At 37.5% G+C, this 27,059-nt stretch overlaps 1 protein-coding gene across 1 annotated transcript; it reads left to right on the top strand.

Moving 5' to 3' along the window:
• The first annotated feature begins 4,877 nt into the window (after positions 1–4,877).
• Positions 4,878–25,197, top strand: Got2 (glutamate oxaloacetate transaminase 2). The gene is made up of 10 exons (XM_071681083.1): positions 4,878–5,256; positions 7,545–7,701; positions 9,787–9,915; positions 12,072–12,155; positions 12,355–12,492; positions 13,436–13,579; positions 14,274–14,385; positions 15,508–15,664; positions 19,412–19,571; positions 24,203–25,197. Exons 1-10 carry the CDS (start codon positions 5,177–5,179, stop codon positions 24,323–24,325), a joined length of 1,284 nt encoding a protein of 427 aa, XP_071537184.1. The 5' UTR covers positions 4,878–5,176; the 3' UTR covers positions 24,326–25,197.
• The last annotated feature ends 1,862 nt before the right edge of the window (positions 25,198–27,059 follow it).

Raw genomic sequence — 27,059 nt, forward strand, 5'->3', positions numbered from 1 at the left:
ATATTTTGTATTCTATTTGCACAACATTCGCAGCAATCATAGTACCTTGTCACTAGAAACAAGATCACTCTTCTGTTTGATTTTTTTGTTTTTAGTCGTTATGCATCATTACATATTTGTAGGTTATCTTAATATTTATGTTTTATTTCATGCAGAAATTAATTCCATGATTGACATAATTTACTCAAAATTTAGATTAACACTATGTGAATAAATGCATAAAGCAAAATTTTAAGATCCTTCAGAACTGTATAATTTCTCTTTTAGAATGTTATAAAGTGAAAAGAAAAGCACTTGATTCACTAAATGTATCAGAAATTAGCTAGGAAGAAAATTTTAAAGTACTTGCAGTAATTTATCATAACTGAACTTACTCAGAGAATGTAGATGGATACTATGCAAAGATCCTGTTATGAATATGAACATGATGAAATCCTAAGAACCTTTAAAAGTATATAATTTCTCTTTAGAATTGTTGTAAAGTAGAAGAAAAGGTACCAGAAGATAGGAAAATCATTTTCACATATTTGCAGTGCATTATCATGAATGATTTCAAAGGATACACATATCTATATATATCTCTTGACTCAAGAGTGTGGCCACAGTAGAAGTCATAAATACAGTTAAGCTTTAGTGCTGCTTCTTAGCCTTTATGCCTTATCAGGCTACTGGCAGAGGGCAACTCTAGTGCAGTGTTTTTAGAGGCTTCTACGTAATGTTCCAACAACTACTACTACCTGATGTGTCTACCTAATGTACAAACCTACTACTACCACTTAATGCCCCTGTCTACTACTTCTACTTGTTTCTATCTAAAGCTCCTGTCTAATGTTCCTACCTACTACTTCTGTCTGTTGCTCTTACCATTTTGCCAAAAGGCATGGCTAGCACAAAGTGCTTACCACAGTAAAATCTAGAGTTACAATGAATGAGTTGTGCAAGCTAGGTGTTGGCAAGTGTTATTTGTGACAAGGAGAGATTGTGTTTATAGACAATACTAGCAACCCATATGTGGGTGAGGCAAAAAAAAAGAGACGTGGGTCAGAGGAGTGTAGCTTATGAACCAATGAAGTGCTGGCTTACTAAGCAGCCATCACTAACCTTCCCATTACCCAGGTGGGTAGTACTGGTAGTATACCTCCCCAGTTGGTGGCTGCCTACCTATTGGTGTATACAGTACATTATCACAATTTCATATCCCAAGTCTTTTTTTTTTTTTTTTTTTTTGTAATTAGCTAAATAAGAGTAGCACAAAATCTAATATGCCTTCTTTCAGGGTACTGTATTTTGAGAATGGATGTAGATAAATAACTTCCTTCAAGAAAATATGTAAGTTGGTAATTGACAATTACATATCCATATCCAACTCAAAAAACATAGAGAAGATATTTGAAGTGTTCAACCATGGTGATGAAAATGCAGCTAGATATTAAGATGCCAAAAACTGGCATAAATAAGTCAGTTAAGAGAGAGCTTGGCACCAGGGTTGGATGGAATCCCAGTCATCTTCCTGAAAAGGATGAAGATCACTGACAAAATCTAATAATACTCATGATGTTACTGGTGGGAGAAAGTGTGTATGAAAGCAATATGTGGTAGCATATATCCACAAAATGGCATGTGTTTCACCAGCACACAAAGGAGACTCTAATCTGCTACAAAAGCAGTATGCACCAGTCAGCTTAAAATCACACATAATACTATATTAGTGATGAAAGAACACATTTTGGACTGTGTGATCAATAATTAGATAAGTGAAAGACGACATGGACTTGGATCATTGTTTTGGATGGTTGGGTTTGTGCTATGGTGGGAAGTACAGGTACCTGGTCCCATGGGATGGAAGGATATGGTTATGGGGAAGGATAAAGTAAACAAACAATTATTAGTTTTAAGTATGTTGCGTTGGGATAGACCCTTGGTTGTATGGCCCACAAGCGGGGACGAAGTTTTTATGGCCTAAAGCAACTTGGCCACTGGTTTTGTGTCCTAAGGGAGCCAGGCCAACAGTGTCGTGGTGGTCCGAGTTAGCCGGTTCAACGATTCCGTGACCTGAGTCAGCTAATCTAGTGACAGTGTGGCTCGATTCAGGTGACCCAACGATTACGTGGCTCGAGTCTGCTCATCCATTGATTCTGTGGCGAAGTCAGTTGGTCCAACGATCATGTGGCCAGAATCAGCTGATCTAATGATTTTGAGGCCTGACTCAGCTGGTCCTTTGAATCACCTGATTCAATGATTATGTGGCCAGAGTCAGCTGGTTCAATGATTCTGAAGTCTGAGTTAGCTGATCAAAAGTTTCTGTGCCTTGGAGTCGGCTGTTCCAACGATTCCGTGAACCGAATCAGCCAATCCAGTAATTCTGTGACCTGAGTCATCTGGCCCAACAGGTGTTTGGCATTTAGATAAGCCAACAGTTATGTAGTCTTAAGTTTGCTGGCCAGACGGTCCATATGCAAAGTTCATTCAGGTCTTTAAAGGGTCGTTTGGTCCGAGTTTGCTGAGCAACCTTTTGTGTGGTCCAAGTCAGCTGCGTTGACAGTTGTGTAGTCTAAGTGGGTCAATAGATGTTTGGCCGTATGGTATACGAGTTAGTTGGGTGGACGGTTTTGTAATCCTAGTTACTAGGTGAGCAGCGGAGTGTTTAGGTATCTAGGAAGCCGGCAATCCTCCCACTCAATTAATTTTGCCACCATGTTGGATCTTGGTTGTTTTGCTCAAGTGTGAGATGTTTTGGTGTGAAAGTTTTAATAATTCTCATATTTACTTATAATGTTAATATTTGTACTGTATGACTAGTTTGGCATCTCACGACAGCTTTGTTCTTGGTAGTGTATTGTGTAGTGCCACACTAGGCTAGGCAATTTTAATAATTACCAAGTTTCGCTGTACACCACATTTGTACTTTTGTGGGGCATGTTGGTCAGCTTCGTCTTACAATCATTGTTTTATTGTTAAGTGGATTTTAATGTTTATCATTTTTATAAGAGTAGGCATGCTGTTTATATGAGGTATTCATTTCCATATGAACCTTTTGTTAGTACTATATTTTGATAGGTAATTAACATCTCGTGCTTTTCTGGGGAATTAGTTCATGTCTTTATTGACTATGTAGTTCAGTGATCAAGACATTACAGTTTCTCGAGAAACTTTAGCGTACTGGAATGTACAAATATGGATAAATATAAGGCTAATCAGTGGTGGGCTAAAGGCCTCGTAAATCAAAACAGATACTTATACACAACAGAATGAGGCAGTCCCACATATATGGGCAGTAAATTGCATATCACTGTAAGTTACGATACTAATGTTTGGTGAATGTAAGTATCTATTAATAATCATTAAGCAAGCAGACCTCAAGAGGACAAACCAATAATGCTTTCAAACAAATAACTGATGAACATTGTGCTGCAGAGCAAGCGCCAAAAGAGCGTTCTATGTGGGCTCGTGATACGTGACCACATGAGACAGATTTCGTAGACTTCGCCGGAAGAGCTCCATTTGGTGGTAACAACTGTGACAGTGTGGATGACGTGCTCGTATGGGACTCTTACCTACTCATACCAACATCACGGACCTCAGGCCATTCATTGGTCTCGTGAAACAGCTGTTAAACTTTTCACCCCGATCATAGCAACAGCGGCAGACACCCTACGCACATGGTTTTATGCGGACCTCCGGACATCACGCATTATTCGAGAAAGTGAAATAATCCCTGGGCCCTGGCCTCGACTTCAGTTCTAGAGAGCCCACTTCAATACTGTCCTTCTAAAAGTTTTGCAGACAAACGCTTCGCAAGTCAGCGATCATTTTGAGGCCTGTGGGAAGCAGGTGAAGCACCTCATAATCAAGACTGCCAACATGGCTTCCTGTATGATGAAGACTTCGACTGAGGAGTGATGGAGATACGCAACACCCCCTGACCAGACGGCCGGTCAACCGCTGCGTACAGCCTGACAGCATACCGCCATTTCTTCTGTCCCAAGTAGCAGGACGCATTGGATGCAATACAGGTCACACTGCAGCAGAAGGTGGAGGAGTACTTGAAACAGCCCCTCCCGCTCCCTTTCCCCAGGGATCTCAAGCTTGCTGAACCTGTCCGCACCAAGATCCCGTCACGAAGGGATGGGACAATTGTATGTATTGGTCGCCACAGGGACACAGCTGGGACAATTGTATTACCACATCAAGCAACCCTGTAGTAGGGTGTAATGGAGAAACCGCTGTTTCCTGAGGTCACATTTCACTCCCCTAATTACCACCCATGGTTGCTCTCTAGTTTGGAGAGACTTTCATTTTCATTTTAAAAGTTTTCTGTTAATATCTTTATTTGCTTGGGTACAATCTATATAGCTGATTACTATTTTCTCGGCAAGACTGGGTACGCAATGTCCTTTTTTGAGAGTAGGGGTGAAATATTTCCTTTAGTAATCGGTGGATTGAAAAGGATTTCTGTATTCAGTATCTGGTCTGCTTTCATACTTTGTAGATTGTCTCTGGTTTTGTATTATAGTAGGGAAGTAGGCTTGGTAGCCTTGATTCTGTTTGTCTGTGGATGTTGGAGTAAACGCAGTGAGCCGAAGTGTTGCCAGTTAAGCCCCCTTTGTAAGTAAAAAGCTATTGGTGATCGTTCATGTAGGTTGGTTAGTACATATCTTAACATATTAGATGTGGGAAATTTCAGTTAGATACTCACTCCATGTGTTTTGAAGTCACTTAACTTTTAATGGGGACCGCTACTACTTAGGATCTTTGTGGCATCTTGTTCTTCATAGATGCATTCATATATAGACATCATACTCTGTCCTCGTCTGTCCTCACAAAAACTGTGGGCAGTAATAACTAATCTGAAGCCTAGGGAAATTCCTCTTGAGTGTTCCCTCACTGATCACGTGTACACAGTATTGATAATGTTGCGGTATTTCTTAAGTTGCTCTGGCTATGAAACCCTATTTGATTAAATTCTCAGTAAATAATCTATGTTAAACAAGCTTCATGAGTACAAACAGACATCATCAGTTGAAAAAGAACAACAGAATATTTTGTTTTGGGATATAAATAAGGTGTCCCGCTGCAGCATCTGGCAAGAAGCCGACTGCGGACTGTGGCCCGTCCGTGACGTGAGCCGCTAGTTGCTACGTGCAGGCAGTGGACGTAGTGTCTTTTGAAGGTTAAAATGGCTGGTAGTGGGAGACGCGTCTTGAATCTCCTCGGGCAGAACCGAGCTGTACTTCAGAATGTTCATTCAAGAGCCAGGTGAGCTTTAAGAGTCAGTAGCTTTGTAAAGAGACTTTGTGTTGTCAAGGTGAGACGAAACAAGGCCAGGAGACCGAGTCTGTCACGCACTGAAACCGGCTGAATGATCGATCATTGAGACAGGTAGAGAATATACGGTGTTGACTGATGAATTACCGTGTATCATCTCAATAAAAGTTTTTTGACAGTATTGGAATGGCACAGGGAAGTCAAAGATAGGTAGTAATGATGCAACATATTGAACAACAATGGTCCACTGGGTACAAGTAAGGTTGTCAAGGTAGCCTTCATCAGAATGCTGGAGGTGCACCTGGGTAGGAACAAGCTTGAATAATGAGGTTAATACACGCAATTATCCTGCATTCTCTGTAGGAAGGGAAAGGCACATGTTTATTTCGTATTTTGCAGTAGTTTATTGGAAGTTTATGTATCTAATAAGCTGTTGTCCAGTGTAAAACGCTTTTAAGGTTTTGCCATTCAAAATGACTATTCTCTCCCTTGATACCATTGATACCTTCATAAGATATAGATTTTGGGTTATAGCAGTGAATGGATTTAGTTAAAGCAAGCGGCAGTGTATGATTTTAGTGAGTCTATAATTATTAATGTAGAGTTATTTCTCCACCAATGCATTTAACAGACTTCCAGGATAGTTTGAATATGTTCACTTGTGCATTTTACCAAAATAAACAATTTAAATGTTCAATAACTTTGTAACCACCATAGCTACACCTTTTGTTGATAATTTCTTGACCCCCACTTTGTCATTTTGATATGCAACATATTTTCAGCATTCATAGAACAAAATGAATCACCTAGGAGTCCTGTCTACTGTGAGGGTAAGCAACTTGGGGAGGTCTAAGTTTACAGGTCCAGATAATCTGTCAACAGGCTTTGTGAATAAAGCTGCAGAACAGTTAGCTTCCATCATGTTACTTTCTAAATATATCTTTTTCAGTTGGTTTAATTATACCAAGATTTTAAATTTCATTCAAGTGCCTTTATTCAGAAAAAAAATTGAAGAATAAATGCTGGTAACTATAAACCTGTCTCAGTACTTAGTGATATGTCAAAAGTAGGTTGAAGTCAGTAAATGCATCATCACGTAACTCTAGCCGTTGAGAGATTTTATTGTGCCATGCTGTTGTGTTTAAAGAATACAGTAACTATTGTTGATCATGATTTAGAGTATTACAGTCTATTGAACAGTTTTAGATAAGGTAACACGAATAAAGTTCTGCACATCACGGAAAATGTGAGTTGGTAATTACGGTACATTAGAGAGTGAAGTACGTGTAAGAAAAAATTAACACCATGAAAACCTTTTCTGGATATACATAACCCTCACCACAATTGTCCATTGGTAATGTCATTCAGTAAAAGGAAAGTGTTTTGAAAAGCTCTGCATCATAATTTAAGTATGGACTAACTGTGCTCTGCGGTGCTAGTGTAGCATAATTTAGTGAATGGTAGGTAAGAATTGCAGAGCATGACTTGGAGCATCGCAGTAAGTTGAATGATATTATCCAATACTAGTTATTTACATTACTGTAGTGTCCAGATATTCTCGTAGCTGCAGTTTAATGATTAAAGGAAACAAAATTGTGTTATTCTATGTAAATAATTTTATGTTTTTAGATATTTTTTTCTTTCTAAAAGATAAGTATTGAATGACCATTAGGCTCTTGTGCTACAGAACCATTAGATTAACTCTTCAGGTATCACCTTGCTTTCCGCTGTGATGTTCACCTGTCCCAGTTTTACAGGTATTATTTGAGCTGTATGAGCTGTCTGCATGTGTTCCTTTCATCGGGCTGATGCTCCCCATGGCCATATCTTTGATACTTCCTCCTTTTGAGTAGCAAAGCAGTGGAAATCTCTGTTCTTTCCTCTTTCCTTCTTCCTATAACTTTCCTATTACCTTTCCACAGGTTCTCAAATGCTTTTGGAGCTATTATTAATTCTTTAATGTTTTTCCTTAAGTATTTTCCTTTCACCCGAGATGGCTATGATTGAGACACATTTCATCCGTTTCAAGTTGGTCACTTTATGAAAAATCAAAGTTTACTTTAAATAGGGTTTATATTAGCTTCCTGAGATTTTTCCACTCACCTTATGCTTAGAAGCATAATTTGATGTAAGGAAAAGCATTTATTTTACAGTATACACATACCTTGTATACTACCTATAAATGGGCAAGGGCTTTGAAATGAGGGAGACTATGAATGCCTGCAATTTATATAGCTCCACAGTATGACACTTTTTTTTATTTTACCTATTTTAAATAGTTCGTGGTGGAATGGCGTGGAGATGGGGCCTCCTGATGCCATCTTAGGTGTGACTGAAGCCTTTAAGCGGGACACAAACCCCAAGAAGATGAATCTTGGAGTTGGTGCCTATCGTGATGATAATGGCAAGCCATTTGTCCTTCCTTCAGTTAGGAAGGTCAGTTGGAGTATAATGTTCTGTTGTGTGACTTACATTATTTAGAAATTTTTTTTTGAGATTTATAACAAGACAAAAGGGAAGCAGTGTGTGCCCCTTTACGCACATCCGTTTGTGAATCTCTCAAGTTGTTCACACAGATCTTCATATTGTGCATATATTCGAGTTTAGAAAAGTACTTCATACTTTGCATACATGAAAATCATGTCACAGCAGGGTCATTGTCAGTGCCATTAATTTGATAATGCTGAGTATTACTTCATAGATTTGTCAGTAGTGTGATTTCCAAAGTCTAAACACATGGTTTACCATCACTAAATGAAAAAATAAAAATATACTAACCTTAAAGTAAAGGGGCACACAGGCATGTGTAACATGTGACCAACGTCAAGGTTTTGTAAACTTACCTTAATGAATAATGTCAATGAATGAGGAAATGGATTGTTCATGTGTTCCTGCATTTTGATTGTACAAAGTTGATTAGGGCTGTTATGGCTCATTCTTAAATTTTTTTGGATGAGTTTAGATATCAGCCTTTTTATGTGATTCGTCTTGAAAAGAGATCGTAGATCATATCCATGTGGTGCTAGGTGAATTTTGATAACAGCCTGGTTTATGAACATGTTACTGACTTATGGCTATTGTTTGTCTGTAAGGTTTTGATTTTGTGTAAAGTTTATAAAATGTTTTTATAGTCGAAGCAGCTATTGTTTTATCTTAGAGTACAGCCAAAGGCATTATAGTTTTTAAAAGAAATTTGAAGACAATAGAATTTTCCCTTTACATATTGGAATTATGAATGTCATAGGTAGGCCCTTCTTTACAATGACTTCTGGGTCAATCAGTTTTAGCCAGGCATGATACAGAATGTCGGATGATTCTAAACATCACTATGTTTCTTCCAAGTTTGGCAGTAATGGTCTTTGTCCAAAAGTAGACTTTCTTGTGCATGTGCAAAAATTTCCATAGATATCACACTCAATGATAATACTATAATCAAATCCCGGCTCAGAAACTATGGCAAATGATATTTTATAGATAAGTGGAAATCCATGCCTGGTCGGAAAAAATTTTCCATACTCGGTTGGATTTCCAGGTAATAGTTGTATATTATGGTATGCATCTGTAATTATTACAAATTGCTACTGTATGGGGAGGGAGTTGTACACTCATGGGACCCCATCTCTTGAACATTCTCTGCTGTCATATAACTTCTTGAATTTATGTACGTTGTCTGTTCATTTTGTATACTATAAAAGTTTTTTACAAATTTTAATGTATCTTGCTTAAATTCATGTTATGTCTTTTGATTGCTCTGTCCCTGCATCTCGTGGAAAACTCATCACTGTCCATGCCATCAGTCTGGTGTAATAATTTAAAGTTTGTGGTCACATCACCCCTCATGTTCCTCTCTTCCAACGTCAACAAATTTAAAGCTATACCCTTTCCCTCGACCTTTACTTTCTTAATTCTGGCCCCATCTTTGTTTCCATCCTCTGGACCTCCTCTATTAGTTCTTTATGCCTCTTTAGGTGAGGTAACCAAACTTGAGAAGTATATTCTAGTGTATGTTTAGATGATTATCAAACAATTGCTTTACATTTTATGCAAACCACACAACATATGGCTCTGAGAACATGCACTGGCAAAGTAGCCATTGCAGACACATGGCACCTTTTCAGTGAAACAAAGATTCTGCCAGTACATTGCACCTCATCGTGCTCAGTGCTTTTCAATGAAATTGCATTAGAGCCCTCCCACCCATAATGCTCCATAACTCTCACCAACCTCCCAAGTATGCTGTTGAAGTAGGCAGGGGTAAGCTTTTTATAGCTTACCTCTGCAAACAGAACCCCTAAACCCCAACAAATATAACCCTAATAGAACACGTATCTATTTATATATCTATATATTTCTAATGCATGTTCCAATTGGAACTCTCTCCATAACTACTTAGCCTTTAGTGTCTCACCTTTGATAGGCCACTGTCAGCCACCATCCCATTTTACTATACATTTCAATTTAGTGTGCACTGTTTGAAATACTTTGCTGACTTAATTGATGAATATGAGGTCTTTTTTTCAGGCTGAAGAAGTGATATTCAGCCAGAAGTTGGACAAAGAATACTTGCCCATCTCTGGTAATGCTGAGTTTTGCAAGAGGGCTATTGCACTTGCCCTTGGTGAGGATAACCAGGCAATTGCTGATGGACTGGTGAGTGAGATTTTATAAGTAAAAGATAATGGTTTTATTTTCTTCATGTTTAACTTGGTGATTGTGATTATCAGCTGTTTTAAGTTCTTTGTCCTGTATATTTATTTATATATGCAAGTCACTTTGTAATGTATACACTTCTACTTATGCTTTGCTTTTGTATATCAGATGCTTATTACAGAACATAATTTTGTATCATACATATCACATTCTTGCGTAATTTTGAGTTTATTTCATAACCTGGCTTATTGATACATGCTTATCATTACAGTACATAATTTTGTATCATATATATCACCTTCTGTTGTATTTTTTAGTTTATTTCATTACCAGGCTGTCAGGCGCAGCATAGTCCATTTGCACTCTGCTGTTTTATCCATTGATTTATGTGTTTTACTAGATATGTTGAAGTAGTTAGATCCTTTTGTTTTAATGTTTTGCAAATTGATTTGGCCTGTTCTAACTCCCAGGTCGTGAATCAAAACTGTTGTCATTCTTTTCTTTCTGCTTATCTCCATACTGTTCCCAGTGCTTTGATATCAAGTTATGCTATACTTTTCAGATAGTTATTTGTGACTGTCGCATTGCTAATAGATTTCCGTATTATGTTTCAGTTAGTTTCATTTGACCATATGTTTAAATCTTTTGACTTACCATTATTAAAAGAATTCAGCAATGACGATGACAGAATTTTTGGTTGTTGCTTCATCTTTAAATTCATCACATTGTCACCTGTTCTCAAAAATGCTATATGTGCATGCTGCAAGATTTCATTTGTTACCTTAGTTGTATTTTCCATATATTTAATGCATGATATCAATTACTGCCTCTCTTTTTATTACATCTTTTCAGACCACTGAAAACAGCATTCTGCTCCATGAAAATGTGTGATAATGAATATATAGAAATGCACGATTCTTTTTGGTCTTTCATGTGCATCACTATTACCTATTACATACTGTCCTGTAATATAGGCTACCCTAGGTTTTTTGTCACTATTATTCAGTGATACAAGCCTCCTTTAGTCTCACTTTTCATTGCTATTTTCCAGTGATACTGGTTATCCCCTATCTTAGTTTGCATTGCTGTTATCCAGTGATGCTGGCCACCCCAAGCCTTAGTGTGCATCACTGTTATCCATTTATGCAAGCCATCCCACTCTGTATCGCTGTTATGTGGTGATTCAGGCCCACCCCAGTCTTACTCTGAATCACAGTTATACTTTTTTTTTTTTTTTGTAAGGTGGTTAGAGGGGGAAAAAGAGGTGTGACAGGGGAAGGAATTGTTTGAAATGAAATATGGTATATGGCTTATGGTGTGTATTGGTGTATTTTTTGGAAGTGTATTTTTGATACCTTATTTATATTTCCTTTTCAGACAAGTGATATAAGTGATGTTTCTTTGTGGTCTGGGAAGGAAAATTTGCCGAGCTAAACATTGTTCATTTCATATATCAGTAGATGGTTGGATGCCTTCTTAGTGCTTTGAGGTTCTTAGGTGTACCAAGGGTGGTCCATGTTAGTACAGTTGTTGAGGTCGTCTCAGATATGTCTTTATTGTACATTTTGTACTGTTTCTCTAAAGTATGAACTTTTTGGTTTAATCTTTAGTCATATATGCTGTTCTTTTGTGTTTTCAGTGCTGGGGCATCTTTCATTTGAGAAGGATTGTAGAGCTTTATTTTGTATTTTCAATAATTTCATCATTTTAGGTGAGAAGATATAGAAAATAATTGATATAGGAGATAACTGAGAAATGGATTGGTGCTCTGACATCCTTCGCTGAACTCAGGGAAATGACCTGCTTTGATTCTGGATGTTCAGATGGACCTGATAAAGGAGGTGTGAACCTTACTGTAGCACTAACTTATATGATAAAGTGTAAGAAAATTCTAAACCTCATCTTTTCAAAATGAAAATCCATGAATGTGTGGTATTCTAGTCTCCAACTCCCACTCCCGCCTGTTGTACAACATGCAGGGAGTATGGGAGTAAAATTCTTTCTCCCCTCTATTCTTGGCACTATTTTGTTAACTTGGGGAACAGTGAACAAGAATGAAAAAAGTCTTTTCAAATTTTTTATCTATATTTGTCTTGAACTTATTTTGTGCTTTTACTGTTTGCTCCATTTATGTCTGGATATTTTATACTTTACAGAATGTGACTGTTCAAGGAATATCTGGCACTGGTGCATTACGTATTGGCTCAGCGTTCTTGTCTAAGTTTTTCCCAGGACCAAAAGTAAGCTTTGCTTTCACTTCAACAGTATAGTTTAACAAAATATGAAATCTGTTATTTAGTGTCATATTTTTTATGAAAACATGTCCCTCCATATTTTCGTATTTATTTGAATTATTTACCATTATGTGAATCATTAGAATAATTGGAGGAATGACTGCTAAAGCAAAGAAACACATTAATATTGTATTTAATATTGTAGGCTGTGTGGTTGCCATCACCAACATGGGGTAACCATGTGCCCATCTTCAAACATGTGAATATGGATGTCCAACACTACCGCTACTATGACCCCAAGACTTGTGGTTTCAACTTCTCTGGAGCATTAGAAGATATTTCAGTAGGTTATAGTTTACATGCTTTAATTATCCTGTGGTTATGATTTAATAAGAATTGTATCATTTGATAGAATTCTGTACCCTGCTTATCACAATTAAGTTTCTTCTTTGATTTATGCTTCCAGTGTGTTTACATTGTGACAATTTTATTTCATGAAATATCTTGTGAATATAAGTTTAAATGGAATGTACTGGGCAGAAGTGAAGTGCTTTATGAATCTCAGAATGGACACGGAATGATAAAGAGAATCATAGTTGGGATAGGTGACTTAAGGCCCAGGGTGCATTGAGTATTAATGGAATGAGAGGTCAGCTTTGCCCCAGAATTGTTGTATGGGTGCAAGTTATGGCCTCTTAATACAAAACAGAGGAAAAATGTGGACTTGTTGGAAATGAAATACTTGGGTGTAATGTGTTTTTAAGGTGGTTTGAACATGTCAGGAATGATGGTAAGAGAAAGGTTTGGTAGTAAGTTCATTTTTGTTGAGGAATCATGAGTGGACTGTAATGGTTTGGAAACCAGTAGAGGATGAGCAAGAAAAGTCAGAGTATGATGATTTATTGTCAGAAGTGTAGGGAGAAAGGGGAATACTTAGACTAAGGAGATGGAAGGAAGGAGCAAGAGACTTTAGGGAATTGGGGCTTGAACATTTAGGAGGGCAGGACTGCCTAGGATGGAATGGATAGAGTACTGTGTTGTGCATTGAGTGATATTCTATGAAATGGTTGAGGTTAACCATGAAGTAGTCTGTTGATCTTGTTTGCGTATAGTATGCACTGATGTAGTTATATTATTCATGACAGTGAGAGAGTGGATGCATGCAGATGAGGCCATTGTTTGGTGTTCCTAACACTTGTCTCTTTAAGGTGGGAGAAGCAGTTTGATGTAAAAGATGAGATGCATAGTTGTTTTGGCCTCTGACACCCAGTTTGATTTTATTACAGAAAATCCCTGAAGGTAGCCTGATAATGCTTCATGCATGTGCTCATAACCCAACTGGAGTTGACCCTAAACCTGATCAGTGGGATGAGTTGAGCAAAGTGATCAAAGACAAGAAACTCTTGCCATTCTTTGACATGGCTTACCAGGTGAGAATTGTATATGATTGCATTAATTAGTAAGTCTTTCAAGGTTTTTACACATACTACAATTAAATTCTTTCCATGTACCAGAGTTGTCAGTTAACATCCAGTGTATATTTCACTTGTTAGACTTTTAACTTCAGCTTTCTCATTACCAACCTTACTGAACTGAAATACCTAAACTCTTTCACGGCTTCCAAATTTTCATCATTAAAGCTGATGTTAGAATTTGACACCCAGTCTTATTAAGAAGTTGGACTTTTGCTAGCATTTCCCCTCAGCTTCCTCATCGTATACACATCTTCAAAGTGATCTGCCATTCTTAAAAACTCCTCTTTGGTTCAGGTAGCAACATCATCTGCATACTTCTGTGGTGACAAACATTGTTCCACGGTGGTGTAGAATTCAGAGTAGAATGATGCATACTGAGGAAACGTGTATTCTTTTGACTGTCTCAGGTGATGCAGTTGCATATTGCTTATGTTGTAGAAAATCTATACCTCTTTATATTTCTGACAATATTACCATTGGTATTTGATGAGCATTAAAGCAGATATGATTTGGCAAGTGGGTGGTATTAATTCCATGAACACAGTTATTAGAACTAAGAACATAACTTTCTATTGTCAGAGTACCACTTTATACTTATTAAAGACATTTTTGAAACACTCGGTCAGTATTAAAGTTTTAATTATTTCAGGGTTTTGCCTCTGGTGATGCAGCTAAGGATGCATATGCCGTAAGGAGATTTTTGTCAGATGGTCATAATATATGCCTCTCCCAGTCCTTCTCGAAGAATGTAGGGCTGTATGGTAAGTCAGTTTCAAAGTATTTTTGTGTAGTAATCTATTTATCTATCTGTGTCTCAGATGCCCATTCCTTCCTGGAACTCCCATCAGGGGGTTTGCCATGGCAAAAGAATCACTTATCCCTGTCCTTCCATGTCTCATTTGCATAAACCATTGTGTGCATTGGTCCCTCATTTCATTCCATCCAGTACTCTTCAGTCTATTTCCTGTGTCACAGGTGGACTTCCTCTCCCATCAACCCCTTTCATCATACTGTCATACACTCTCCATGGAAATTCCGCCTGGCATTCTTTTCACTCGCCCAAACCACCTCAAATTATTACATTTCACCCTTTGTACTACCCAACAATTCATGCTCCTTGCATTCCCCGCCATACCAAATTTCTCATACACCCTTTCATTACTTTCTTCATTCCATCTTGTCATACCACATGCTCCTCTCAAATAACTTGTTTCAATAGTCTGTGACTTGTCCCATGTCCATGTTTCGGTTGCATAGGTCTGGGTTGTGAGGACTATGCTGTCCCTTAATCCTTTCTTCACTTCCATGCATATAACTCTTCCTTCATTATTCAATTAGGGGACCCAGTGACTTCTACCCTGTACTGCTCTTCCCTTTATCTTTCCATTAGTGCTAAATTCAGTAAATTCACTTTGACCCTAATTACATCCCTAGCATTATTAAAGGTCTGTCTGTAGATGCTCTTATGTTCAGGTTTTAACTTCCATTAAGCATCTTGCTATTGAATTACCCACAGATTCCTCAGAACTGTTTTCACTTTTTGTACATTTGATTTGAATCTTGTAAATTAAGTATCTACCTACAATAGTAAATATGTCTTATTCCCCATTTCCAGGATTAAATAAGATGCCATAGAGCGTAGTTCATTTGCCATTAGTTGTTAGAATTGGAGACAGATTGTTTTACTGGGTAGCACTGAGATGGTATATGTAAGATGGATATCTTAATGCATTTGGAATAACTAATTTTGGGTTCAGGTGCATTAGAACTGGACAGGATAACAAAGTTTGATATGTTGAGCATTCCTTTAAAACAAAATTTAGTCACCTGAATCGAAAACATTGTTTATACCATAACTAATATTGATATCCCTTGTATTCTAGGTGAAAGAGCTGGTGCATTTACAATTGTTTGTAATGATAAGGATGAGGCAGCACGTGTGTTGTCCCAGGTGAAGATCTTGATACGGCCCCTGTACTCCAACCCTCCTCTCCATGGTGCTCGAATTGTAGAAACAATTCTTAGCAACCCAGAGTTAAAGTGAGTGTCGTCCATATATATTTCATTGTACATTACTACTTTCTTTTGCTTCTTGAAATTATTCAAGTACTTATTTTCTTCGAAATTATTCAAGTACTTATTTTCTTCTGAATATCTTCACATTTTTGCCTTTGGTATCCATATACTGATTCCCTCACCATATGGTAAATTTACGGAACATCTTCGTCTTTTCTGTAGTTTGAGTTTGCTGTCTCTGGATATCCATGTAAGATCTATCTTTCATTACACTTTGTAACAAATTTGAATTTTTTTTGTTCCTGGGTAATAAGTATTATTCTCTAATTATGTCTAAAAAGTATAAAAAATGGTTATTATTCCCTTGAAGTTTGCTTTTGTGATCTGGACAGTGATATTTTGAAATTTGCCTATTTTCAAGAACTTCCCATATATAGAACTTTCTAGAAGTTTCCAGTAATATAGATTGTAGTCAGAGAGGGAGGAAGATGATGTAGATCCAGATTACAATTTCAGAGTTGCAACCAAGTAAAGAAACCCATACTACCCCAATCAAAAAAGACCTCTAACACTTGATCAGATATCTTGGATTCACAAAATCCAATGCTGAGCTTTTGATGTCTAGGCTCAAGCAGTGAAATTGGTTGGATAAAAGTGTGCCAGTTGCTGATCAGAGGAAGTGTCACTTAGATTTATCCAACTTCTTCGCCTGTCAAGATTGGCGTTGCTTCAGCCACAATGTAACCAGTCTGTTCGAGGCAATCAGAATCACCTGTAACCCGAACAGGTGGTGACTCTTTATTGACAGCTCATCCAGTAGCCTCAAAGCCATCCTCCTCTATAACAGGAGCAAGTACCCGACTCTTCTCCTAGCTTGCTCGGTTCACCTCAAAGAAAATACAATGGTGTCAAGACCTTGTTAGATGTCGTAAAGTATGATGAGTACAGCTGGGAGGTCATTGGAGATTTCAAAATGGTGACATTCCTGATGGCTCTCTCCAAGGTGGTTTTACCAAGTTTCCCTGCTGTCTTTTCCTTTGGGACTGCAGGGATGCTGTGGCACACTACCACACCATAGGCGACACTGGCCACAGTGGACTTAATTCTGTTTGGGGATGGACAACATCAAGTGGGAGCCACTGTTGAACCCCCAGAAGGTGTTGATGCCCCCACTGCTCATAAAATTTGGCCTTATGGAACAATTTGTCACAGCTCTAGATAAGGAGTTCGCAGCCTTCAAGTAACTTCAAAACTTTTTCCATAAGCTGTTTGAGGCAAAGGTCAAAGTCGGTGTCTTCGTTGGACCACAGATAAAGAAGTGCAGGAAATTCCCCAAGAAGCTCACTAGGAAGGAGAAAGTACCTTGATACAGCTTTGTCTCAGTGGTTTGGGTCTTCCTGGGTAATCACAAGGCTGAAAACTTTGTTGAGGTTGTTGAGATGATGGTGGAAAACTGGCAAAATGGGCTGCAGGATGTCCCTGAAAGTCCATATCCTTGATGCTCATCTTGATAAATTCAAGAACAAGGGAGTATATTCAGATGAGCAAGGTGAGCGCTCCCACCAGGATATACTAGACTTTGGAAACAGCTACCAAGGAACATGTAACGAAAACTCGGTGAGAGATTATATTTGGGGTCTCGTTCGTGAAAGTGATTTACAGTACGATGGTAGATCTCAAAACACTTCGCTTCTGAATCTTTTCTGATCACTGTTGTTTAACTTTAGTGTAAATACATGTTAATTTTGATTCATATATTTTTGTTTGTATGACAGGATGTAAATAAAAATGTCCAAATTTGCCCATTGTCCAGTTGGAAATTGGTAAGTTTCAAAATATCACTGTCCTGGTCACAAAAGCAAAATTTGAAGGGAATGATGACCTTTTTCTCTAGTCTTTACACATAAGCAGTTAGGAAGTAACACTTACTACCTATAAACAAGAATTGTGTTTACACATTGATCTTTCTTCACAAACTTGACATAGATCTTTCTACACGAACTTGAATTTAGGCACAGTAAATTTGAGTATATGGACAGTTTTCTTTAGATTTTTTTCTTGCACTTTCTAGTCTTGTGTCACCTGCATAGCATGGCGGACACTAAGGGATTACTGTGTTAGTCACCATCATCTGAAGTTGGTTGTGAACCCTGCAACTTAACCTTGATCATAATTAAAAAGTAAAATTAGATACACTTATAACTTAGTCCAGTCCTTCTCCAGTGTCTAAAGAACTAAAAACACCAGACCCTTGACCCTAGATTGGTAGTAGATCCCGTATAAAAAGGTTTATCTTGGATTTGAACGAGGATTATAACTGTCTCCACCTTTGATATTTTGAAAATGATCTGTCTGCCCATTTCTATTTCACTTTCAGTGACCCTCCTGCACTCTAAGCAACACAAGCATTTCTTGGAACATCCTTCATCTTTTTCAGTTAAACACGCACACAGACATACACTTTTTTATTTTTGTTTTTTATCATGAAGTGTGAAGAGGCCAGAGGAAACCACAGAAAGGTTTGTGGAGAGATGGCTGTGGTTTTGGTGCATTTTACATGACAGCTTGAGAATGAATTTATGATTTGTTTTTTTTTATACCTTGTTCGAATGGGAAACATTGATTTAGTATAGAAAATAGAATGACTGTTATACTTGGTGTTCATAAGTGCTTTTTAAAAGAATTATGAAAAACATTGGCTAATATGTTAACAGTGGCTAATATGATGTTCATTCCGTGAGTGATAATGCAAAATGGTTACAGAGTTCACAATAAGTCTTTGTCTTTCCTCAGTATGTAGGTAATTATAACCCTGGATTTTATAAAGTTAGTACATTATGTCGAGGTAAGCTCATTTCATACAGTGAACTTGTTTACCTCATGCAAAAATAAAAATGTGATAGAGTATCAAAATTTCAGGTAACTTTATAAATGTGTATCTCTGATGCCCATTCCCTCATGAACTCCCATTAAGGGGATAGCCATGGCAGTAGTCTCCACTTATCCCTGTCCATACATGCCTTCCTTGCATACACCATTCCACACACTCTTCAATCATTTGTCTCCCTGTAGTACTTTTCAGTAACTTAACTGTTAACTGTCAGTAAGGTGCTCTGTTTAAAACATTGCATTTTCTATGCCTATTTACTCCAGTAATTTTCAAGTTATATTTCTTTCCTGTATTTTCCTTTCCTCTTTTCAGTTTGGTCAGCAGCTAGTCTTGATATCAGCCTCTTATCTTTCTACATCTTTTTTCACTCTTTTTACATTTCTTTACTCGTTCTTAAATATTTGGTCAATTTTTTAAGTTATTCTATCACCAGCTCTTCTGGTCTCCTTTACTCTTTTTTCCTTTAAAAGATCCATTATAAATGCTCTGTGATTTATCCTAACAAAAGTTTCCCCGAACAGATACCTAATAACATCAGCTTTGGTATTTAGACTACTTTGATTTCACTTTTAATTTTTCTTTGCCACCCTGCCTCAGCACTTCAGCTGGCATACATCAAGTCTCAATAGATGCTTCCCTCTGATTATTTCTATTTGAAAATATATTTGCTCATCCATCAGTTTCCTTGCTTTTTCCTTAGTGTCTTTTTATTTGTGTAAAACTTCTGTAGATGTTAAACCAACAAGCTTTGTTTTAATCTGGTTTCTGAGGCAGTTTCTTATAAAGTATTGAAAGTATATAAGATCTATGAGATTGACAAAGATGGAGCATTATTGTTCAATTTCTTTTTTCAGTAAATTTGAATTAAGATCTTTTCACAGTGCAATGTGGCTTCTTGATGTTAAGGGCATGGCTGACCGTATCATCTCCATGCGCAGTAAATTAAGATCAAATCTTGCCAAAGAAGGTTCTTCAAGAGACTGGTCCCATATCACTGAGCAAATTGGCATGTTCTGTTTCACTGGAATGACTCCTGATCAGGTAACCAATTGTTTAAATGTAATGAGTAGTTTCAAGTGAATAATACATGAAAATGAGATTATGTAGATCATTCATTATAGAGGGCTTGCCAGCATTAACTGACATAATACTAGATTTCTCCCTAGGGTTGGTCTGTTCCATGAGTTGAGAGATTTGTAGATCCTCAGGGTCAGAGTACTTAAATACTTAGTCATCTGACTATGTTAATGACTCCTCACACTTTGCTAACCACCCATTCAATATTAGTGTTCATCTATAGTGTAGTTGAGAGTAGTTGTAGGGTTGTAGCTTCTATATTCTGAGAACTTATGAAGTGATTATATTCTCTTTGGGACTTGGATTTTATCTGTAGTCTTGTTGGGCCATGGCATTGTTTCACTGTTTTTGTTTTTCTATATGATCCTGGCATTTGAGTGTTATAATATGTTGTTGTAACATGTGCTTTTGGCCTCCATTTTTAAAGGTGGGATGTTGAGCATCATCGATACATCATCATCCATAAAACAGTATCTTCATATTGACTTTACTAAACAAAAATTAGTTATTCATTAATGCCTACAATCTGTACCATCAAAAATTAATTACCCATCAATGCCTACAGTCTACACCATCAAAAATTAATCCTTTCTTATTATGTACACCTCTTCCTGATTGACAGTAGGGTGGCACACACACTCTTTTACACACAAGTTTCACTTACTGACAATTTCAGTGCCTTAAAGCATCATCCATAAAACATTATCTTCATGTTGACTTTACTCGACAAAAATTAGTAATCCATTAATGCCTACAATCTGCACCATCAAAAATTAATTGCCCATCAATGCCTACAGTCTACACCATCAAAAATTAATCCTTTCTTATTATGTACACCTCTTCCTGATTGACAATAGGGTGGTGCACACACTCTTTTACACACAAGTTTCACTGAGAATTTCAGTGCCTTAAAGCAACTGCTAATGAAATCTTCATGACAGTCTGCCCATCACTTAGGTGAGACAGGCACCATTTGTTTGCGCTATTAATTTCCAACACTTCCATCCTTCTCTGCACAGCCTTATCTATATTCCATGATCACATTCATATGATAATGTTGGGACTTCCATTGCTTCAGACTTCCCATTTTTGACCCCACTAGATAATGTTTTCTCTTTCTACACATTCCTCTTTGTCAACCTTTCCTCACCCTTTCTCAATCAAACCACCTCGCCCCACACATTGTCCTTGGTAAATATGAATGGAAGAGGACATCCTTACTAGTACATCTGAAGTCATGCCACAGTAAACTGCATATTTATGGTTGGAGCCTATATAGGGTTTGACAATGGTCATCAGTTGGTGTAGTTTTTCCACCTCTATTCAAATTTGTAGTTGACTTATCATACCATTGATATCCAATAGAGATCTCTGTTATTGCTGAGAAGGCATGGATTTTTTTTCTGATCATGTTACCCCAATAATCAACTCTCTCTAAGTGGATGGTCATTCACCTGAAGGTTGTGTGTACATGGTGGCCCTGCAGGAAATACATAGTTTGTTGGATGTCCCAAGTTTTAGGAGGAGAGGGTCTGTGAAGACTTGCACACTAATATCAAATAGAGATCTCTGATAATGCTATGAAAGTGCATTTTTTTTTTTTCTGATCGTTACCCCAATAATCACTCTTATGAGTGGACGGTTGTTCACCTGAAGGTTGTGTGTACACGGTGGCCCTTCAGGAAATACATAGTTTGTTAGATGTCCCAAGTTTTAGGAGGAGAGTCTTGTTGAGGAAAGTGAAGAAGAGTAACATAAGAAATGGGAATATATAAGTGGTGAAGTACTTGTGAAGGAAAAGGAATGTCCCCGGTGAACTTACTGTAATGAAAGAAATTATGGAACAATTGCACCTAATTTTCTGAATAATCCTGGTTTATTGATTGTGATTGTTTAGAATTTCTGCCACATTAACTGTGCAATCCTGGGTAAATGGAGGACTTCGGTGCAGATAATATGTAGACATTATTCCCAAGAAAATACTTTTACAGTGTCTTTCCCATACACCTCAACCACTCGATCTTGCACTTGTATGTAGCAAGAAAAGCATATTTTTGCATACATTCATGTTTTTTACCAATAATGCTGTGTCCTGGTATGGGTATATATGAAGTGAGAATACAGTTTTCAACGTAAAGAAACGTTTCCTTCCAAATCCTCATCACACTTGCCAGGAAATGTCCTTTACACTAGATTTTAGTATGAAAGGTGCAACATATTTAAATAAAGGCATGTTGATAGGATTTTCAAGGGAGTGGGTTGTTTATTGTTTTTGAGGTGGATTTTGGGAGTGTATGTATGCATATACCATTTGAACACAGTAAAATGCAGAATATCTTCTTTTAAAGGCTTTATATAATATTCTGCTGTTATTATACCGAGTATAAAGACCAGTAAAATGACTATATATCATTGACACCCATTCTCCCCACTGTACCTATGCGTGAAATAGGGTGCAATAAGAAAATAAACTTGATAGAGAGAAATTTCATTATTACATCTTCATCTGGTATGGGGAGCTGTTAAACATCATTCACAACCCTTTCAGGCTCTTGCTTAGTATAGGACCAGGCCATCACAGATTTGATAATGTAACTTAGCAATTTGTCTGTTACTTTTAAGGGATACTGTATCATTTTATCAGAGATCTCCCTCTGTCCTCAGTGGAATTCCCAGACCATGCCTAGCACAGGCTCATGGATTTAGAACATAGGTCTCTCACAGACAGAGTACAAACAGTTTTTCCTACACTCATTTTCTAACTCTTGGAGTTGATACTTGTAGGACAGACCCCAGACTGGTACCCCAGTCCCTATATACGGTCTTCGAATTCATCTTAAATCTAAGAAAAAGCCTTCCTTCGTGTTGTCTATCCATGTCAAATGCTCTCAAGGTCCTCCATTGTCTTCCCTTTCACTGGGAAAAAAGACTGAGCTTTTCGATACAGGATTTAGAGCCTTTGTGTGGGCCCATTACATCAAGAGTATTCTTTACCCCCCATACAGGTGTCAAATTCCAGTGCTTCAGATCTAGAGTTGGCAACTTCAAGTTTTGATGAAACCAAAACTGTATAGAGAAAAGTGGAGTTTCCATTTTTATGGTCAATCCAGGATGCTCTTTAATGACCAGATGACTTATATCATGGACATAGTGCTCAGGGAGCCTGGTTTTTATCCCTTTTGAACTACTTGCTACCACAGCCATCTCCGTGGAAGAGCCATAGATTTGGTGCTAAGCAAGCCTTCACAGATTCGTCTGTAGAGTGTTCCCTTTGATAACATCTTAGAAATATCATAATCAGTCAGTTCTTCACTTAGGAATAGATGATGATTCCATTTAGGGATACCAGATTTTTTTTCTTTTTTTACCTTGGAAAACTTCGTGATAGCCTTGGAATTTTGTAGAAGGCCAAGAAAGCAGTGCATGAACCCAGTGATAGGTTTATAGGTTCACTTTACATCATACCTTGGAATGTTTTTTGGACAAGGTGCTCAATCTGCTATGGTGTCTTTTCAAAGACATAGTTACCCATTGAATTACTTTGACCAGAACCAGAGCTAATTAAGGTAGATTGGAATTAGAAGCAGATGACTAGATTAGAATTGGAAGCAGATGTCTAGTTTGCTTTTCAAAGTGTATTTCTTTTCACTTGCAAAAAGTCACCATGGATATCTCTTATTTCTCAGACTCCTCCCCTGGTTTAAAAGGAACATTATCAAGTTAAGACTTGTTTGAAGAGTCGTGGATCTAGCCCTTAAAGTCCTTTTTTATCATGTAGAGAATTCTTCTTTTATTCTGTACAAATTTGCAGGAATGTTGAAGACATGTTGTCTTCTTTCTATATGGAAAGCCCCTGAGAACTCATTCAATCTTTGATCCTATCTACCCCCTTTTTCAAAGAAATTATCCAATGGGTCTGGAAAACAAGACTTTCAAGACTTGTCATTTCAAATAAGATGTTCTTCATTAGTCCTGGTACCCCTGAGTATGGTGCATGGAAGAGTAAAGAAGGCTATTGTTTTATACAGCAACAAGTGCAGTGCTAAAAAATCACCAGTTACCAAGCTTTCATACTGGAAAGAGCATATTTACCATTTCTCAACTCTTGCTAAGCTCAGGGAAGCTTTCTGATTCCCCTTTTTAGGTGAAAAGATGGGATCTTCTGGCTCTTTAAGAGTGTGGAGTCAGCTCTAGACCTCCAAAGATTTTTAGAAGTTCAGCAAATGGGCATTTCTATGTTGAAAGGAGTCCTAGGTTGGAGATGGATTGTTATGCTTCCCCTTTCAAGGAAAATGTGGGACAAACCCTGACACTTTGTTTAAAAGAATATTTGTGTGATATGTTAATCAAGATATGACTCAGTCCCTGCAAGGGGACTAGTTTTGGTTAATACCCATTTGTCAAGTAAGACCACTGCTGCAGAATGGGTGGTTAGCAAAGGATGAGGGGTAATTGACCTCACCAGAAGGTTAGAGGTTGAGGATTCTGCCCCTGGAGGATCTAGGTATCTCTCAGCTTTTGGGATACCACCTGGGAGAAAGTTTTTCATTCAAAAATATTTTTTTTGATTGTATTAATATTTTTTGATTCTACAGGTCGAGAGGTTGACTAAGGAGTTCTCTATATATTTGACAAAAGATGGCCGCATATCTGTTGCTGGTATTGCATCCAGCAATGTGGAGTACCTTGCTCATGCAATGCACCAAGTCACTAAGTAATTTGTTGCAGGAATCATATGTATCCCAGAAGAGTAATTGAATTGAAAATATAATGTTAAGACAGATTCATAATTCAGTTGGCAGTAACTTCACTTGCTTTCAAAAAATAAATCTTCTCCACCTCTTCCATTTGCATTTGATAGAATGATTAATCACCCTAGCTCTAAAGATCAAGGTTGCCCATTTTTTATCGAAATGGTGGTGTACCAGCTTGTGTTCCTAAGATTTTTCTCTGCCTCCTTCATGATTTTTAAGAAATATAATGATTACATGCACTTACACAAATGGTATAGTTTCATATATTCATTAGTATCATAAAGTTTAATGGCCAGTGACATCTTGAACATTGTTGCTGGCATTTTGTGATTTTGACACTTAAATCCGCCAGGCACTAGAGATTGAGGAAGATTTTTGCAAATATTGTATTGTAAATTCTATCATGTAAATATGCAACTTTGAACCAGAGTTATGTAAAAGATTAAAGTAAAGTCTTGATAACTGTTGTACTTTAACCCAATTTTGTAAATATATTTGGACCAAGGCTGAAATTAAGGTGACAATGGTTGAATGTTGGAAGAGTTCAGTTTGATCTGCATTGTATTTTTGGGTGTAAACACTTATGAGATGGTGTTTCGTATTTACATAAATGTACAGAATTGTTATCTCTACAAAAGCTGAAGAGATTTATCAGCTCCTGTTTTAACATACACACAGCTGTTTGGAAATATCAGCCATGAATATATTAAATTAGAAATATTTTATTTAATTAACCGAGAGATTATCTGTATATAATGCTTTCCTTTTCAGTTCCTGATTATGTAAGCCATTGCATTTTAAAATGTATGGTATATAAAGCTTTACAGAAATGTAAACTGGTGTTATTCAACCAACCATGTGTGGAATATAATAATTTGCTTTCATATTACTGTCAGTTGGCCCTTGAAAGGTAGGCACTGTCTAGATAAACCATCACAAGGCATGCAAAGAGTAAACAAATTTAAAAGAATTTGATTGCATCATGTAATGATGGCATTCAAGAGTAACAGATAATACATATTTATATTATTAGTTTTGTGTTGGCACCTGGAGGCTGAAGTCGTGCATGATGCACTAGATAGGAGAGGAAGACTTAAAAATATTTTCTTTTTGTTGAGGTTTATTAGTTATTGTACATTTATCAGGTACACAGACACAGCATTAGTGGAAATTAATGTGATTGATTTAATACCTTTTGCACTAATATGTGTTGAAAAAAATTTATTGCAAATGTGGGGATATTAGAATATATGTTTTTATGTAGAAAACTTTATACATTTATATCTTGCATAATCTTATTTTAAACACAGGCACAGCATTGATGATGAACAACATGTATAAATATTACACCATTCATACTAGGTAGGGAGAATAAAAAAAATGTTTTGGAAGGAGGTAAATAAAGTGCGTAAGACAAGGGAACAAATGGGAGGTGATAACAAGTAGTGGTGATGTGAGGAGATGGAGTGAGTATTTTGAAGGTTTGTTGAATGTGTTTGATGATAGAGTGGCAGATATAGGGTGTTTTGGCCGAGGTTGTGTGCAAAGTGAGAGGGTTAGGGAAAATGATTTGGTAAACAGAGAAGAGGTGGTTAAAGCTTTGAGGAAGATGAAAGCCGGCAAGGCAGAAGGTTTGGATGGTATTGCAGTGGAATTTATTAAAAAAGGGGGTGACTGTATTGTTGACTGGTTGGTAAGGTTATATTTAATGTATGTATGATTCATGGTGAGGTACCTGAGGATTGGCGGAATGCTTGCATAGTGCCATTGTACAAAGGCAAAGGGGATAAGAGTGAGAGCTCAAATTACAGAGGTATAAGTTTGTTGCGTATTCCTGGTAAATTATATGGGAGGGTATTGATTGAGAGGGTGAAGGCATGTACAGAGCATCAGATTGGGGAAGAGCAGTGTGGTTTCAGAAGTGGTAGTGGATGTGTGGATCAGGTGTTTGCTTTGAAGAATGTATGTGAGAAATACTTAGAAAAGCAAATGGATTTGTATGTAGCATTTGTGGATCTGGAGAAGGCATATGATAGAGTTGATAGAGATGCTCTGTGGAAGGTACTAAGAATATATGGTGTGGGAGGCAAGTTGTTAGAAGCAGTGAAAAGTTTTTATCGAGGATGTAAGGCATGTGTACGTGTAGGAAGAGAGGAAAGTGATTTGTTCTCAGTGAATGTAGGTTTGCGGCAGGGGTGTGTGATGTCTCCATGGTTGTTTAATTTGTTTATGGATGGGGTTGTTAGGGAGGTGAATGCAAGAGTTTTGTGAGTCAGTTGTTGTTCGCTGATGATTCAGTGCTGGTGGCTGATTCATGTGAGAAACTGCAGAAGCTGGTGACTGAGTTTGGTAAAGTGTGTGAAAGAAGAAAGTTGAGAGTAAATGTGAATAAGAGCAAGGTTATTAGGTACAGTAGGGTTGAGGGTCAAGTCAATTGGGAGGTAAATTTGCATGGAGAAAAACTGGAGGAAGTAAAGTGTTTTAGATATCTGGGAGTGGATCTGGCAGCGGATGGAACGATGGAAGCGGAAGTGAATCATAGGGTGGGGGAGGGGGCGAAAATTCTAGGAGCCTTGAAGAATGTTTGGAAGTCGAGAACATTATCTCGGAAAGCAAAAATGGGTATGTTTGAAGGAATAGTGGTTCCAACAATGTTGTATGGTTGCAAGGCGTGGGCTATGGATAGAGTTGTGCGCAG

This window comes from Panulirus ornatus, chromosome 32, assembly GCF_036320965.1.
Source record: "Panulirus ornatus isolate Po-2019 chromosome 32, ASM3632096v1, whole genome shotgun sequence".
Taxonomy (NCBI): Eukaryota; Metazoa; Arthropoda; class Malacostraca; order Decapoda; family Palinuridae; genus Panulirus; species Panulirus ornatus.